Below are 17660 nucleotides of genomic sequence, written 5' to 3'. Positions count from 1 at the left end.
CCCTTCTGTGTTTCAAATGTGCAAATAAAAAAGTATTATAAAATGGGGGGGGCAAAAAAGTTGGGGGGGGGGGCTTTGGGTCCCTGGGGGCCGGGGGGATCTTTGGGGGCCCGGGGGTCATTTGAGGGTCTGGGGCATTTGGGGGCCCGGGGGGACGTTTGCGTTTGGGGGGGGCCTTTGGGGTTGGGGTAGGGGACCTCACAACATTGTTCAAATGGAACTTGTGTATTATAACGACCACAGAGTTTCACCCCAAATCATCTTCTAAATCATCTTCTAAAATGTCTCAAATGGTTTTGCCCAAATCATCTTCTAAAATGTTTCATTCTGTTTCGCCTAAATCATCTTCTAAAATGTCGAAAACGGTTTCGTCCAAATAATCCCTAAACGTAATTATCTGCGTTTTCCTTTTGTTTTGGCATCCCTGCGCTGTCACATTTGAAATTCCCAGGAAAAAATTCCCGCGTTAATCTCTTCATCTCTAAGATGTTCCTAGCTACACTATTATGGTTTCGATAGAATATCAATTTATCGCTCAGACCTAAAGATCAGAGAATCTATATTGAAAAATAGAATTTCTATCTCTTTAGACTCCCGTATAATTCCTAGGAAACAAGTGATGTCATTTCTAATTCCCCTTTCGTGAATCAATAATTCCCCTTAGAAACAACAAATAAATTCCCCTTTCATGGATCAATAATTCCCCTGAGAAACAACAAATAAATTCCCCTTTCGTGGATCAATACATTCCCCCACCGATTATGTAAATCAATTTCTCAGAAATTTAGTTCCCCTCTTGTCCTAGTCGATTACGCAATCATTTTCTCAGAAATTCACTTCCCCTTCGATTACGCAATCAATTTCTCAAAAATCCTCTCCCCTTCGATTACGCAATCAATACATCCCTCCCCCGTTAATGCACATGTGCAAACTTTACTCCGGAGTCATTACACCTAGACGAACAACAACAAATCAATTGACCTTGACCCCAATAGACTCGATCGATAATCCTTGAATAAATTATGTTAGCTTGGCGTTAGACTCAATTGTAAATGGCAGCAGTGGTGTGAACCCGGGAGTCATTATGCCCTTCCTACTACCAATTCTTCTATAACTTTATTACTTTACTTTAATATGTAAATTTTAATGGCTAATGTACATAGTTTAACTAGGATGAAAGTGAAAACATGACATGATGCCTTTTTTCATCATCTTTCGTAATTTAATAATTGTTTCTGGAGGACATTAAATTCTCCGCCCCTAATGAGAACCCAAATGGTAAAACAGTTCATAGTAATCAAAAGTCTAAAAATATATTCCGAAAAAAAACTGTTTAGTATAACTCTAAAAAACGGAATTTTGATACCAATAGACACATCCAAAGAATTAGATTTTTATGATGATTTTAAATGTATAGGTTTCGTCAAGTTTAGTCATACTAATATAAATGTATAAATAAACCTGAAAACGAGTAAAACTTAAATTGAATATGCGAATCATGCTTAAAACCACAGTTTATAGACAGTAAGCTTATCGCAGATCATTTCTGGTCTTTGTTCTCGGTGCGAACAAAAAGTTCCTCCCACTTATTTCTGCATTAGCGGATTAGTCTGTTTTCGTCAATCACTGAGAAATGGTTACCAAGTGCATTATTCGTAATTGCGAAAGCAGAAAAAAACTTGGTGAGCCAGCCAAGGTTACTTGGTTATACATATTGTTGGTTTTGGTGTTAAGAAGCTGCTGACTTGGCACAAGTGTCCGATGTGTTCTTCAAAGCTTATTCAAGGTGATAGTGAAGTTTTTGACGAAGTTTATTCTTTTATGGCAGAAAAGGCCTACGACCAGTCAAGCCTGAATTTATCCAACCTTACAGCTCCTTCGCTAGGTGTCGTTTCGTTTCTGCAAGACTGTGACTCCATTTTCCTCAAACATTATAGAAATTCTTGCTGGAAACTGGGAATAATCAATCGAATATGGCTTGAGTGCAAAGACCTGAATTGGGAAACTGGCTATGAGGACTTCCCCCTTGAACAGTTTATAAGATTTTTTTGCGCACTCGTGCATATTACGAAGTAAAATTTAAGAATCGGGAAATCGAGAGACGTACCTATCAAGGAAAATAAACTAGCAAGTAATTATTTTAGTTTTAGTAGTTTAAATATTTGATTATCTCTTTTTTTGAACAAAGGGGTAAAATTTTTTAAAATTTGTGTTTGATTATCTCCTTAATGAGCTCCTCAGTACTACAGACAATAAAAATCAAACCAATATCAATAAACAGATATGAAAAGTGGAAGTGACTATATATAATTTAGCTGCAAGTCTATATTCATGCCCACCACGTAATTTCCCTTTGAGAAAAAATTGATAAAACTTTTAAAACTGAAATATCAATGCGAAGCACCAAATATCATAATCAAATGTCATCGCTTTATGGCATTGTTCAAATAAAACTAATTTTTTACTTGATTATCGTCGTAAATTTATTCCTTGTCTTTCTTTCCATTCTTAAACCAATGTTATATTTACCTTTTGCATTATTACAGCCCACTATATATACATTCATATAAATTTATATGCAGTGTTACCGCCATACCAATTATTCTACTTTCCTTTTTTATTCTTCAATAATAATTTCTGGTCGTTTTGAGTTTGAATTATTGTAGGCTTCTATTTCTACTGATCTTAAGTTTAATATGGCCTTTACTTTTCTTTAAAAAAAACTTTCTTTTTCGTAAAGTTTTCGTATTATATATATATATATATATAATATATATATATATATATATATATATATATATATATATATATATATATATATATATATTATATATATATATATATATATATATATATATATATATATATATATATATATATATATATATATATATATATATATATATATATATATATATATATATATATATATATATCGGCGCGTACAAACAGCTCCTCTCATTTGATCTGCCATCAGCGGTCCAATTACCCTGGAACACGTATTTTGGCAGACACTTTCTCAAAATGTCTTTGAAACCAACTTGAGACTTCGAAACCTATTTTTAATTCCTAAAAACATCTAATAATAACATTACACTACTAACTACCGGTTTTCATGTATGTATTGGAATAAATTAATTTAAAATTAGTTTCTTCAAAATTAGTGTTCCAACGTTGAAGCCAAGTTTCGCGTCTGAGAGAAATCTGACTTGTCTACCCGTGAAAAGATCTGACTTCGCTTATGTTTATATCTGCAAAAACGTTCTCCGGAGCACTCGCACCCCGGTCCGGGTTTTTATAATGGGTGAGATAGAGAATGATCATACTGCTAATTATATAAACTGTGGTTAAAACGAACAAAAATCACTACAATTAAGAGTTCGGATACTGCCTCCTTCCTTAACTGTAAAAGTCTAAAACCCATTGCGTCATTGGTGCTTTACTGAAAACGAATTATGTTACAAATGTTTTATTCTGTACTTATTACAACATTGAAAATAAAAATTATAGTAAAATTAAATGGTACTTGTATGGCATACCCACTACCACTCAAGAAGTGAAATTAATCCTAATAAAATATACCTAGGTATGGTAAAAATATAATAGTTTAGAAACAAATGTGGGCTAAATATTTGCACATTAAGGGGGGGGGGGTAAAGTAAAGCGGGTCTGCATGCAGCATGTGTTGGCTACAATTATTTTGCATATTATGAAGTAAGAATTGTTTTCTGACTTCACACTGTCCAAATACTTTACCCTCTCCCCTAATGTGCAAATATGCAGGCCAAGCTATATATTTCCCATCTATTCTGTCACTTCTTTTTGTTTTTCTCACACTAAGGTGAAAGAAACTAGCGAAAGAAACCGGTTTACAGTGTGTCAATGCATGAACAGCTTGACCAATTAAATTTTGAACTGATGAGCTTTCAGCAATTAATATCATTATATATCAAATATTCACTTTAATTTTATTAGTTCTTTCCAAGACTGTTCAAGACAGATATAGTTTCACTACAAACAAGAGTTTGATAACTTCCCCCTTCTCAAACTGTAATAGTCTATAGCTTACTACATCATTTGCGCTTCACTAAAAGCGAATTATATTTAAAATATTTTCTGTTCAAATTAATTCAGCGTTGAAAATGAAAATAAAAATTCCAAGACTTCTTTCCAAGACTGTTCAAGACATAGTCCAGGACTTTTAGCTCAAAAAAGTGTCGAACCCGGACAAAATTGCAATATAAATGAAAATGGTACCAAAATGATCAGAAAAAAATTCTGTACAACATACTAAAAGTCCCCATAAATCCGAGTGGGGCGAGTACCCGAAAAACAGGGGAAAAGGGGGAAATGCAGGGGAAAATGGGAAAAATGCCGAACATGCCCAGAAAATAGTTTAAAGTGAGTTTTCTGAGGTTTTCTCATACGCTGATTACGAAATTGACATCTAAAATTCAGTATAGAATAAAAGTACTACGGAAAACGGGGGGACAGGGGGAAGAGGGGGAAAAATTTAAAAATACAGGGTAGGGGTAGAAATCACTTTGAAATATGTTTTCTGGGGTCTTTCTATCTGCTGATCCCGAAACTGACATCTAACATGAAATAAATAACATGAGCACCACCATACCGGGAGAAAAGGGGGAAAGAGGGTAAGAAATGGGACAATTGAATTCAGGGGTAGAAATCAGTTTGAGATATGTTTTCCGGGATTTTCATATCTACTGATCCAAACACTCACACCTAAAATAAAAGAAGAAAACCGAGAACCATGAAAAACGAACAAAACTTGATGAAATAACGGACCAGGGGAAGGGAAGCCTGACTCCTGAGCCAGCTGCTAATGGCTAATAAGTAGGCCTATTGATAAAATAACTCGCTTAAGTATCAAACTTTTACTGTCTTGAATCACAGACATTTCTTAAAACCATTTGAATTACTAAACATAAAGAAAACAACCGCTTGGCAGTGATCACAGTATAAAACTTCAGCTATTATAGGTAAAATTTGTACTTTCGAAGGCAATTTCGTTGAATAAAAAACTAAAAAAAGAACTTCAGTAACTATAGGTAAAATCTGCACTTTTTAAGGCAGTAGAGTTGACTTGAAAAACACAGAATTGATGTCACTAGTCGAGCTCCTCGTCTTCGACAATCTCGTTGTCCCTGTTCAAACAGTTGATACCCTGACATTCTCCGCACGCTAACGTACACGCTAATCCATTTTTCTTGCAGCTGCATCGCGAGTTCTCGCAGCCTGTCTTACAGTTGCATCTCACGACACTCAAAAGAGTCTGAGGTGCGGGCAACAAATCGGTCATCACAGGTGAATATTTATGGTCTCTGAGGCCCCAACCCCAGTCAGCCGGGTCGAGCTCAGCTGGTTCCTCTTTCCAACGGGATACCTGGAGGCGCACTCTCTGGGAGTGGAATGAAGCTGCGGCTTCGGTTTGCGGAAGCCTTTCAGGCTTAACAAACGCCGTAGTATTAGACGAAGAAACTTTTACCATGAAAATTCGATGTCGCAGCTTAGTGATATTTTCGTTTGGTCGTGCTTTATACAAGCTGAGGAGAAGATATTCACCCGCTTTCACAATTTCATCTTTAGACGATGATTCATCCAGAAACACTTCGAATTTTTTTCTGAACACTTCGCTCTTCTTCAAAAGAAGTAGCACAGCTTGCTTTCCAAGTCCGAAAACTCGTAAGGTCGTGTCACATCCCAAGAGTGCGTGCCCTACCAGAAGTAGCCTGGATACTTCTCCCATTTTTTTTTTAACTTCGTTGAGGCACCAGAACCGTGTTATCGCTTCTTTTGCGTTCGTTGACGATTCGAAGTAAAGTGTTATTGCTTTAGGCGGGAGGTGATACAAGAGTAGAATCAGAAGGTCAGTGTCGTTGCCAAGAACTATTGTTTCAAAGTTTTCTGCTTTCGTTACGGCAGTCTTCACGATTAGATAGTCAGCATCGTCCTTCGCATGGACGACTTCAAATCCTTTGGCTCTGAGAGTTGCTCAAAAACTCTTCCTTCTTTTTCTGGAGCTTCATCCCTAAACTGAAATCGATCACTTGATGCTGGCTTCCCTTACACCGTCGGTTGTGGGTAGCATCTTTCGTGGTTGGACCAGCGCTGTATCCATCAAAGACAACAGTAGGGGAGGTACAGCGTCGAGTACCGAAACTAACATAGCTGTCACAGATTGAATCATAAGTATCACCAATCTTCCAAGGTACTTGCTGAAGCAGCCAACCTCCGTCAACTACAGTGACACGATCTGATACTGGCAGGTGATGAATCGAGTCCGTTTTCGCTTCTTACCATATTGCTTTCGCTAGTGCATGTTTGTCTGGTTGACGCATTATGCCAGAATTCTCAAACAAAGCGGGCGGATAACTACACAGTTCGTAACGCAAAGTTTATGCCATGTCATTTTCAGATGTATGGGCAGCAGTCGAAAGACGTTGAAAAAGCAGTGCAGGGTCGATATGCAAAACCCCAGAAAACACATTTCAAACTGATTTCTACCCCTGACTTCAATTGTCCCTTTTCTTCCCCTCTTTCCCCCTTTTCCCCCGTTATGGTGGGGCTCATGTTCTTTGTTTCATTTTAGATGTTAGTTTCGGGATCAGCAGATAGAAAGACCCCAGAAAACATATTTCAAAGTGCTTTCTACCCCTACCCTGTATTTTTTAATTTTTTCCCCTCTTCCCCCTGTTCCCCCCGTTTTCCGGAGTTGGTGTGTTATATACGGGATGTTAGAGGTGAGGTTCGTGTTCAGAGGGTGGGAAAGCCCCCGCCAACGCCCGTTGACCTATTTTGTGGGCATGTTCGGCATTTTACCCAATTTTCCCCGCATTTCCCCCTTTTCCCCTGTTTTTCGGGTACTCGTCCCACTCGGATTTATGGGGACTTTTAGCATGTTGTACAGAATTTTTTTCTGAACATTTTGGCACCATTTTCGTTTATATTGCAATTTTGTCCGGGTCAAACCCTAAAAGTCCTGGACTAACACATATAGTTTTCCAAAACTGTCCAAGACACATATAGGTCAGCTTTCATAAGTTTTAAAATAAAATATCGTTAATATTTTTTAGGGAGAGGGGGGAGGAATTGGGCCATGGAGGGCTAGGGGTCAGCTCCCATAAGTTCTGGGATAAAATATTGTCAATAATCTTATTTTGGGGGGAGGGAGAGGTCGGGCTATAGAGGGTCAGGTGTTAGCTCCCATGAGTTATGGAATAAAATATCGTTAATATTTTTTGGAGTGGAAGGGGTGGGGCCATCGAGGGTCAGCTCTAGTAAGTTTTGGAATAAAACATCGTTAATAATTTGTTTGTGTGTGGGGGGAAGGCGGGGGTCGGGCCATGGAGAGCCAGGGATCAGCTCCCATAAGTTTTGGAATGAAAACTTGTTAATAATTTTCTTGGGTAGGGGTCGTGCCATGGAGGGCCAAAGGTCAGCTTTCACAAGTTTTGGAATTTTTTTTTTTTGGGGGGGGAGGGGGTGGGTTACAGGCCATGGAGGGCCAGGAGTCAACTCCTGTAAGTTAAAATATAAATTGATTCAGAAGTATAGTTCCATTTATAATCTGAGGGGAGAAAGTTGTTTATTTTTCCTATTTCCCTTCTTTCAAAACCAGAGATGTTCGGAGGCATAAAGGAATTTTCTATTTTAGTCATACTGTCCAGTATTTAATTACGTAAATGCTTCTGAAGTGTTCTTCCAGTTTCTTTCTGTTTGGCTATTAATAAATGTAATTTTGCCATTTATCTCGTGTGGAAAAGGATATTTCAGAGTTTCTCTTTGCGATGTGTCTTTTCCATTAGGATTTTTTATTGTACGTAATTTATCGGCAGATTTCAAAAAGTTTTACGTTCTTCCATTCACAGTGGTAATATGAGAAGAATTAAACATAGGGTATGAAATTCATTGTAAGAAAAGCAATTTTAATTTAGATTCCTGAATATCTTTTTAAAAAAAGAACATAATTTATAACTTTTACTCATAGCAAATTCTACCCTACAACAATTTGTATACAGACATAGGTATTAGTAGCGAGGTGGCGGGGGATGTACCCCCCAGAAAATTCATTACCCCCTACCAAGGACAAATTTTTTTAATGAAGTAAACTTGAATTTAGCTGAATAAGGTATGGTACCTTCTCAGCAGGTATTAGAGGATAAGATTTAGCAATAGGTTGAATAGGTGTGGAGAAAGAATAAATCTTTGCAGGACACAACTAGTTGTTAACAATTCATTAGATTGGTAGTCACTAAGGGGATTTTGAACTGGTTCAATGTGTTCTCTGACGGTTCCATTTGGGACGTCGTAATGATTTAGAATATGCCAGAACACTCTCCTCCATATTAGACCAAAGGCTGGCTGAAAGTCAATAAGTAGCTGACAGATGTTTGTAATAAAATCGATGAACTATTTGATCAGTTGGTGTACAGCAATGATTTGATCGACAGTAAATCGTCCGCGACGAAAGCTTGCTTGATATTCAGTAGTAACTGAAGTGGTGATTGAATTCTTCGGAGGAGGCCCCTGATCAGGATTCAAGTTTGGTGGCTTTTCAGGCTGATAAATGGGTGGTTTTCACATTCTTTCTTAGAATCTGTTTTTGTGAATTGGGACTCTTGTTGTCTTACACCACTGCAGCGGTACATATACAGTAGACCAAGTGGCTGATGTGACTGTGCTTATGGTGGTCACCGATTCCTCGGTAACGCTACTTCCCTACATGGTGACAAATTGGGAATCCATACAAGTTTGTTTTCAAGAACAAAACAGAAGGCTTGACGGGTGCCTCGTGTTTTGTAGTATTTATACTTTAATTTTCGAACCAATGTTTACAATGGGATTTTTTTTTTATTACTCATTGACAACATTAAGCCACTCCTCTTCGTCAACTAGCAGAGTTCGTTCCCCTCCGTCCGTATTTTTGACCCTTCTGTTGAGGGTAATCTAGCTTCAATGGTGGACTCCCAAGGATTAGGCTCCTATTGTTCCGCGCTTCCTTCCACACGGAGGCATCCTATATATTTCTAGGATATACCTCTATCGGCCACCTGGCAACGCTCTCAGTGGCTTGAGTTAATTCACCACTGAGAAGAAGACCCAATAGTTACTCTAAATTAAAAAAAGTTATGCCTAAGCTCCCACATCTGTAATTCTTGTTTTTAAGATTTGATAATAATATTTTGGATACTTTTTATAATGTAACACTAGGCCTGGATACTTTTTTTTTAACAATAAATCGGAATGAAGTTTCCTTAAGGCATTTTTGGTATGTAAGTTTTACGTGTTTTCTGTATATTTTTCCTAGCTACAAATTGGTCTTCGGGCAAGATTATTCTGTCAATTCTATAAATTAGTTCTCCAGACTGAGAGCTTCCGTCATAACCATGTCTATTAATTCTTCAAATTATACCCTAATTAGTCTATTCTTCACAAGTGTTTCACATCAGATGAATTAAGGACATGTTCTGTGCAGAATAGCAAAAATTGCTTTAAATTTATCTTGAAATAGACAAAATGTTTTATTGCATATAATTAAAAGAGAGTGATTTAAGCTCTCCTACAGTAATGAAATAAAGGGCGTAAATTGCTGCACTAAACGTTTCCAGACAATCCTTATGCTGACACGACAAAGGACTGGTCGAAGTATCCCTTGATTCAATAATTAATGCTTGATAATCCTTAGCTGTGGGTAAGCTTAAGAAATTATTTTATCTTATTTTGACACAATTAATTCCAAAAAAGGAAGACGAATATACCAAAATAGAAAAGTTAAAGTAGAAAAGTAAAAAAAAACCTATTGGAATAGAAATTTATCTGCTATTATAATCCAGATATGTCACAAAACAATTAAACAAAAACTATAAACACACCATCTCTAGAAACAAGCCAGTCATGGTCGAATCCGTAACTAGCTGAATGATAAGGATGGCCATGTATATTTTTAGAAGAAGTACTTTTAAATTCTCTCCGACTCCCCGATTTTCCCCGACTCCAGCGCTCGGATTAAAATTTCCATCTCATCCTCTTAAGTTTTAGGTCAATTTTGTCACATGATAGTAACTTGTAGTTTGGGTCATTCAGGGATCCAAACCAGGGATTCTTATATATGTAGAATTTTAGATCCCTTAGGAATATCTCAGGATCCCTTTAGATTTGTAGAATATGTTTTCGAAACTGAATGTGTGTATTTTCCCCCTGGAAACTTCTTAACAAAAGGCTTGTAGAGTTTTGAACATACGTGAAGTGTGAAGAGTATGGCGGTTGTTTGAATAATGCTCTGTTCAATGTCGGAATTCCGAGTTAGTACGTTGAAGCATACCAAGATTATCACCATGGTTGCAGCGTCAGGTGCAATCTTATAAAGAACGAATTCTAGCCCATGGTAACCAAAAATTTTATAGCGTATTGAAGAAAGAAACTGTCAAGTAAGGAAGAATCACCATTCGAAGCCGATTCAGTAATTGTAATTGTTCTTTCCGTTAATCTCAATGGTAAAAGTTTATTGCGAAATCAAAATTTACGGCAATTGCCTGAAACCCCAAGACGACGGTGTCGAGTCAAAACGAAAACTATAACATTGGAATTATCGTATCCAAAAAGCCCCTATAGGAGAATTACAGTCCCCCATCTTGAGCAACATGAAGAGAAAAACTTTTTCGCATCTAACCGCACGGAAAACAACGATGTATCCCCCTTTCTTTGTTTCTCTGTTGTTGTTTTTCCACCGATAGTGGGGCTCTGAAACATCATAGAGATGTTTAAGGGCTGATTTAAAAGGGAATAGCTATATCTGGTGCCTTTTGTAAGTAATAAAAGATAATACTTATAAGAAAAATCCAAATTTTTACAAAACTGCATCTTCATATACAAGATAATATAACACCCATTTCTTTTGACAGGATAGTATAATACACACATCTTTTGAAAAGTTGCCTCTCTAGGATGTGATGTAATTTTTCATTGATTCCGTTACCGCCAGAAGTATCAGACATATCCTTAGCGTTCCACAAGACGAAAATGATTTCAGAGGTGAGGGGGATTGGTACTTGGAACAGTTTGGATAAGTTACACCTGCTAACCCTGGAAAATGCAGGATAAGTGACGTCATATTTAAAAAACTATTCAATCATATCAAAAAATAGAAAAATAGTATGAATTACATGCGAGAACAAAAGGGGACAGTAATAGAAAAAAGCGGCACATCTTCAGGAAATTGAAAATAAGCTGTATACACATTGGAGTATACATGATTTCGACATTTGAACAGTTCGACATTTCGAAAATAAATTGAAATACTTTTATTGTTATTTATTTCATAATGTGAATTAAAGTTCCCGAGAAAAAAAAAATCAAGATTCCGAGAGGGTAAGGCCCTCCTGCGTGCGTCGCGACTTGAGATGACTACTATTTGTTTTTTTCACAGTTCATTCTATTAAATGTAGAATCACTCCTTTGGAATTTCTTTTTTCTTCAGCATAATCCTCAGAACTATAATTGTGATTACAAAACATTATCAATTTCCCCAGGAGACTTCTTTTAACGAGAAATTTGTTTCTGACGGATTTAGCTAGTTGTTCTGTGACGGATTAAACCATTCCCTAATTAGAGGATATTGATCACCAATTACTTAATCAAAAATCAATAATTTACCTCGCTAAAAACTCAGATAATGAGTTTATTGGATTGATTAAAATCAAGGCAGTATAAAGGGGGAAGGAGGTTTGAACCCCTCCCCCCCCGAAATGTTTTTCCGACTCGTAAAAACGTAATATATATAATAGAAACAAATTTTGATGGATTTTTAAAGGTTTTGTTTGTACTCCCCCCCACCCGAAAAATCCTTTCGTACCCCCCCCCCCCCCAAATAAAAAATCCTGGATGTGGCCCTTATTAGAGTGTTTCTAATGAGCTTAAATGCAAATTATAAGCATTTTCTCATTGACATTTTTCAAGCGCAGCCCATGAATTGAGATTCCATATTCTTCTTTGAATCAAATAAGAGAAAATTAACTTTGCTTTTCGGAATTTTACTGTTCAATCGTCAGTTAATTATTTTCTGGATCATTATAATTTATTTGAATCTTTTATTGAATTACTTTTATTTGTTTATTACTTACTTACTTAGACTTGGGTCATATCACGCCTAGAGGTGCATAAGGAACCAACAGTAGACCTCCAGTTCAGCCTACCATACCAGAGACCAGACTCAAACCAGGGAACAGAGCTCATTCAGGGTAGTTTCAAACCTTGTTAACTCTTTTTCCAGGTACCGACCTAGTGTGTTACGCTGTCTTTCTCTCATTAGAAGACCCAGTGGAGTCCAACACCATATATCGTAAAGAAGGCGTCCGTTTTTCATGCGGACCACATCCCCCCAGTATCTCTATCTCCTTATTCTGGTCTCGATGGTCACCAGGGGCGGTTCAGTATCTGTTTTGTTTTTGAAGCTAAGTACTTGTCTATCTGCATTCTTTGAACGGCTCTATGGTTCACATACATACATGAGTATAGACAGTATATTACTCTCAAATAGTGTAAGTTTCAGCTTCTGGGAGTAATTTCTGGGTTTCCAAACAGTACTCAGGTTGCAGCTATCTCTGGAAACGGTACAACGTCTTCGATACAAAATAATTTCTGGAAGATAACTGACAGCTTCTTTTCTGTGTGCCACTTACAAATTATAGCGTGCATACCTCCCTATCTAATGAACGTCTAAGTCAACGAGAACTTTTATACCCGTAAAAAGCTCTGCGTACTAAACCAACATCAGCCAAGCATCAACCTATAAAATGCATTAACCAACATGGATCGACGGGGTTGACATGTAGTGTACAAGACTTAACCATCCATTCCAATATGTTTTGATTTCCATTTTTGTAAGACATTATTAATTTGTTAGTTTTCGGAAGAATGGGTAACTTAGTCAGTGGCGTCAATTGGTTAGGGGCATTGCCCCTCTCCCCAGGATCCCCCCTATTTTGAAAAATACCCTTTTTCGGTATTTTCAAAATGGCTTTTTTGGGTACTTTCATTTAAAAAATGGACCAAAATTGCCCCCCCCCCCAAAAAAAAAAATATTTTTTGCCCTCATTTAATTTTCGTGAATTGTCGCCACTGCTAAGGAGATAGACCTAGGCACCGAGGAACTAGCTTAAGTCGCTGAAAAATGTGCTTCTTTTTTAGTATTTGACATAATGGCCTTTTATCTCTAATGTTCTTTACTGTAATACGATTATGATGTCACTGATCAATCTTTAACATTAAATATGTAGTTTTTCGTAAAAAAATTTATTGTATTTTAAAAATAATTTGTTTTAATTACAAATCGTTTTTAACCCTATTAATTTACTTTAAAATGAGCCATTGAACAAATCTACGATGTTCCAGTGCCAAACTATCTGTGGAAAAAAAAGAAAAGAAAAAGATGCCGTTTAGGCAGAGTGCTGTAATAGCTGCCACTTTTCTTGAGTTTAAAGCCACTATATTTCACTTACTGTTAAAGCCAAGGTACAGGAAGTTTCCTTTGTAAGGGTTTCAGACATGGCAGTTGCAATGATATACTTTTTGTTTTGATCTGACTTTTTTTAAGGAGTTATGGGTTTTTATATTTCTTAACATTGGACGTGATCGTCTCTTACTAGGTTGCTAGCTACCGCTGCAACCGGGATGAGTGGTGTTTTTTGGAAACTTCTGGCTGCCTAATTACAACGATTCTTGGACCAATGCATGGTTCTTCTTTTCGGTATTCTGCACCTCTTCTGCATTGTGGCACACCTACATTAGAAACTGTATTGTCACGATTGATTTTTCCATTAAACCCTTTTTTATGACAGCAATAGTTTTTTTTTTTGTATTTGAAGTGTTGGCTTTGGTACTTTGTTTTTGGTCACTGGGAGGAGACTTTTTTTCTGGAGACGGCTTTGAACCACGTCTCCTCAAATTATTTGAAGATGCGTCTTGGACAGAATTTTTCCGTGTTTATGATGAAATATTTCTTCCACGTTTTTTTTTGGATTTGAGGTATTGGCAGTATGCACCCGCTGATCACTAGGAGAGTACTCTTTTCTTGAGCACGGCTTTGTATCACGATGCCCTCATTTATCTGAAGATGTCCCTAGTTTTAGGATCAACTCCCTACATTTGAAATTATTCAATGATTGTTTATTTTACCATCACCATTGCAGCATATTTATTCTCTCTTTCCAACATTGAGTTTTGATTTCTCTTTTCTCAGGTCTCCTACAAATAGCCATTTAAGCCGGCAATTTGTCTACCTTCAGACGTGGGTTCTTCACTCTCATAACTGCTGCAAAGCTCAACCCCTTTCGCTTCTTCAGTTGGTGCCACCAAACATGCTATTTTACTATTGCCTAGTTCCTGGGTAAAGGTCGAAACTCCTTATTTAGTTTTACTACAGCCATTTTCCTCGGTTGTTTTGCTGCATCAAACACATTTTTGTAGTTTTTCTCAATCAAATTGCTCCACCAGCAAAGACATTTTGTTATCATGTGAGTTAGGATTTGCTTCTTTTTGTTCTTGGTTCGAACAAACAGATTGGGTCAGAAGCTTTCTTGTTGTTAAGGGAGGGCTCTTCTGTCTTGGACTATCTTTGCCAAAATTTACACATTCCTCTACCTGCAAAGACACTCTCTTTACTTAGTTACCATAGCTTAGTAGGTTTGAGGCTCTCCCTGAAATCAATTTTTTGACAAAAAACTGCATCTTCATGTACAAGATAATGAATGACGTCATAACCTTTGGTTACAACAATAAATGACGGTGTAGGAAAACTATATTGTGACGTCTGTTGCATCTGACTCTCATTCTTTACTATATCCAGCTAAAAAAAAAACAAAGGATTTTTTCTGTGTGATATATAATCATGGTTGAATTACTGTAAAGAACGGCTTGGGTAATCAATATGTAAGGCATTGGTTAGATATACCGCAAGTGCGAATGGCCCTTCAATTAAGTTGCACCTACGGTCTGTACGTACGGTCTGATTCAAAACTGTTCTTTGTTTTTCAGCAGAATTTAAAATTTTGCAGTTCTGCCGATAAATTGCCTTCTTTAGGTCTTGGTAGGTCAGCCAGAATTTGTCAGCGTTGGGGAAGGTGACCCTTATTTCTCAGCAAGAGCAAGTTCCTCTTTTTATATTTTGCAGTTACCTTTAAGGAACATATAAATCACTGTGGTTTGTGCTACAACTCTGTTTCCCCTTCGTTGACTGACTGCACAGTTTGCTGACACTTTGGTGTAATTACGATTTAAATTATAATCCCTTTCGTGTGACAAAATTGATTTGAAACCTAAAAGGAAGTTTAGAAATGAATTAGAACATAATAAATGAAATACAATGAAAATAAACACACATAGTTAAAATAAACAAAAAATAATTATTTCCAAAGTAGGGATCAGAGCTCAAGAAAACCTGGGGGAAAACCAGGATTGAACACAAATAAAAACAATCTCAATAATGAAATACCATCGTTAATAAAGATTGTGTGAAATAGAGAAAAAAAATGTAATTAAAGCGAGAAAAGAAAAACACAAATAAGAGAAGATGAAACGTCAGATAACGGGTAGATTGGAGAACATCCAACGGAATAATATAATAAGAGCCAAGACCAAAGAGAGGGCCAATAGAGACTTTACTTTGAGGTTAAACTTGACAATATTTTTTTTACCCTCCTTTTAAAAATTCAATAATAAATTAAGCTCCAGAGACTATATTTATTAGGAATTAAGGGCATTTGGTACCTTAACGAAAGCCCTGATCTTTGAGAAAGAATAAAGGAAGTCGACACCTATCCTACTAGTCAACCATGATTCCCAAATTTGTTTCAAAGTAGAAATTTGCTGAGAATTAAAATGATCTTATTAAGCTATTTATATTTTTAACGTGCCTCTGAATTGGCGTATTGGAGGCACTAGATCAAAATGTTGCATGACGTAGTTGCATGACATGACATAGAGCAAAGAAATGAAAAACACGTTTCTGGTTTTTCGACTATTATGAATGACCAGATGTTTGCACAAGGAAAAATTTCTAGGCGTTCGAAATAAAACAACATCTATGACACGTGAGCAAGTAAACAACTAACAAGAATGTTAACAAATAACCAGATAATAGAGAAGCATACCTAAATAGCTGGTTTGGCCTTCTTCAAATACCTCAAGAAACCTTTGCTGCAAGACGCACAAGGAGCTCGCCAGATCAAATGTTGTCTGTAGTTTGTTATAAATTAATCTGATATAAATTAAAATTGCAATTTATATATTAAAATTATAAACTAAAAAGTGTATTAATACAAATTAAATTAATTGGTCTGTCGTGAAAACGAATTAGAGTACTTGACAAATCATGTTACTGACTGTGAGGGGCAGGCTATAAGGATGCATTTCATAAAAATTTAACTTCATAATGACTTTCGAGCTTCTATCGCCCTCGCACGAACACAGAAATTTTTTGGGGGGAGGGGCAATAATAAAAGAAACGGGGGGGGGGCTATTCATACGCCCCTGCTAACGCTGAAATCTGACTACCTAGAAACCCTCCCCACAAAATCATCAAATATGAACTGTCCATAATTCTGATTTGAGTGTCTCCAGAAATTCCAGTTAAGGTTATCTGAAACCTTAAAAAAAAGTTTCATAGAAAAAAATGCCTTGCAATAAAGTATGGATTTTTTTTTATCATTTTTTAAGTTTTATTAAGTATTTATTTTATTGATTATTGTATATATGTACTATCTGTTCTCTTTTCCAGCCTAACATTTCAAAGGCAGGTGATGGTATAGAGACTAGCGCAGGTACACCATTTTCATCATCTTACTTGGTAGAACTGAGCGTATTGGCACCAGGTCAAGACAAAGCTGTCGGTGAAGACATGAAAACATTTGCTGATCAATTGCGACCTTTGGTTAATTTGGAAAAGACAGATTACAAGAGGCTTGCTGCCCCGCCGGGTTTCCAGTAATTGATAATTGTCTTTTTATACACTTTGGAAGAAAATATAAATAAACTATTAAAGGTGTTAAAAACGTTTAACAATTTTAACTTTGTCGTTTAACTCTATGATAGGTGTAAATTAAACGTCAATTGAACATTTTTTTGGTTCAGTAGGAAAAAGTACTTAGCTTAAGCTTCATCCTATTCACTCTTTGCAGTAACTGATTTTCAACAATTATGGCAGGTAACACATGAACAACAGAAATGGATTCTTAAGAACCTGCACAAAAAGAACAAAAGGGGGTAACTCCAACAACCAAACAACAAAACTTCACGAACTTAACTCTATTCTAAGATATATTTGTCCAGATTCTGCATAACTATTGTTCAATAAAGAACTGCGGTCTAGAAAATCATCTTTTTTCGTATGTTGACAACCCTCCTTGTCACAAATTCTTCACTAAGAATCACAACATATTAGGTGTCACAAAAAATTCAGGGAATTTTTGCATATAATCTATTTCTTTTAAAGTCGGAACTTTCAGACTTATGGAAGGGCAGTTTCGAAACCTCAATATAATACCCATTCTCCCCCCCCCTCAATAAAAAATTGGATATATAAGATGTGCAAGGATAATAATTCTTGTTTCTAAAGGGCTTAAGAGGCTGCAGAACTTTAGCCCGAG

At 36.6% G+C, this 17660-nt stretch overlaps 1 protein-coding gene across 7 annotated transcripts in view; it reads left to right on the top strand.

Moving 5' to 3' along the window:
• MED18 (mediator complex subunit 18) overlaps positions 1 to 17066 on the top strand; it is a 447146-nt gene extending 430080 nt beyond the window's left edge. For all 7 annotated transcript variants that reach the window (XM_089094358.1, XM_089094361.1, XM_089094360.1 and 4 more), the window contains one exon: positions 16793 to 17066. In XM_089094358.1, the coding sequence (XP_088950484.1) occupies positions 16793 to 17002 (210 nt within the window). In that variant the 3' untranslated portion in view covers positions 17003 to 17066. The remainder of the gene's footprint in view (positions 1 to 16792) is intronic.
• The last annotated feature ends 594 nt before the right edge of the window (positions 17067 to 17660 follow it).

The sequence above is a fragment of the Artemia sp. Qi Xiang Cuo genome, chromosome 9, assembly GCF_049724085.1.
Source record: "Artemia sp. Qi Xiang Cuo chromosome 9, ASM4972408v1, whole genome shotgun sequence".
NCBI classification, from domain to species: domain Eukaryota; kingdom Metazoa; phylum Arthropoda; class Branchiopoda; order Anostraca; family Artemiidae; genus Artemia; species Artemia sp. Qi Xiang Cuo.
Note: the sequence above shows the minus strand (reverse complement) of the source record. Positions and strands in the feature narration are given on the sequence as shown.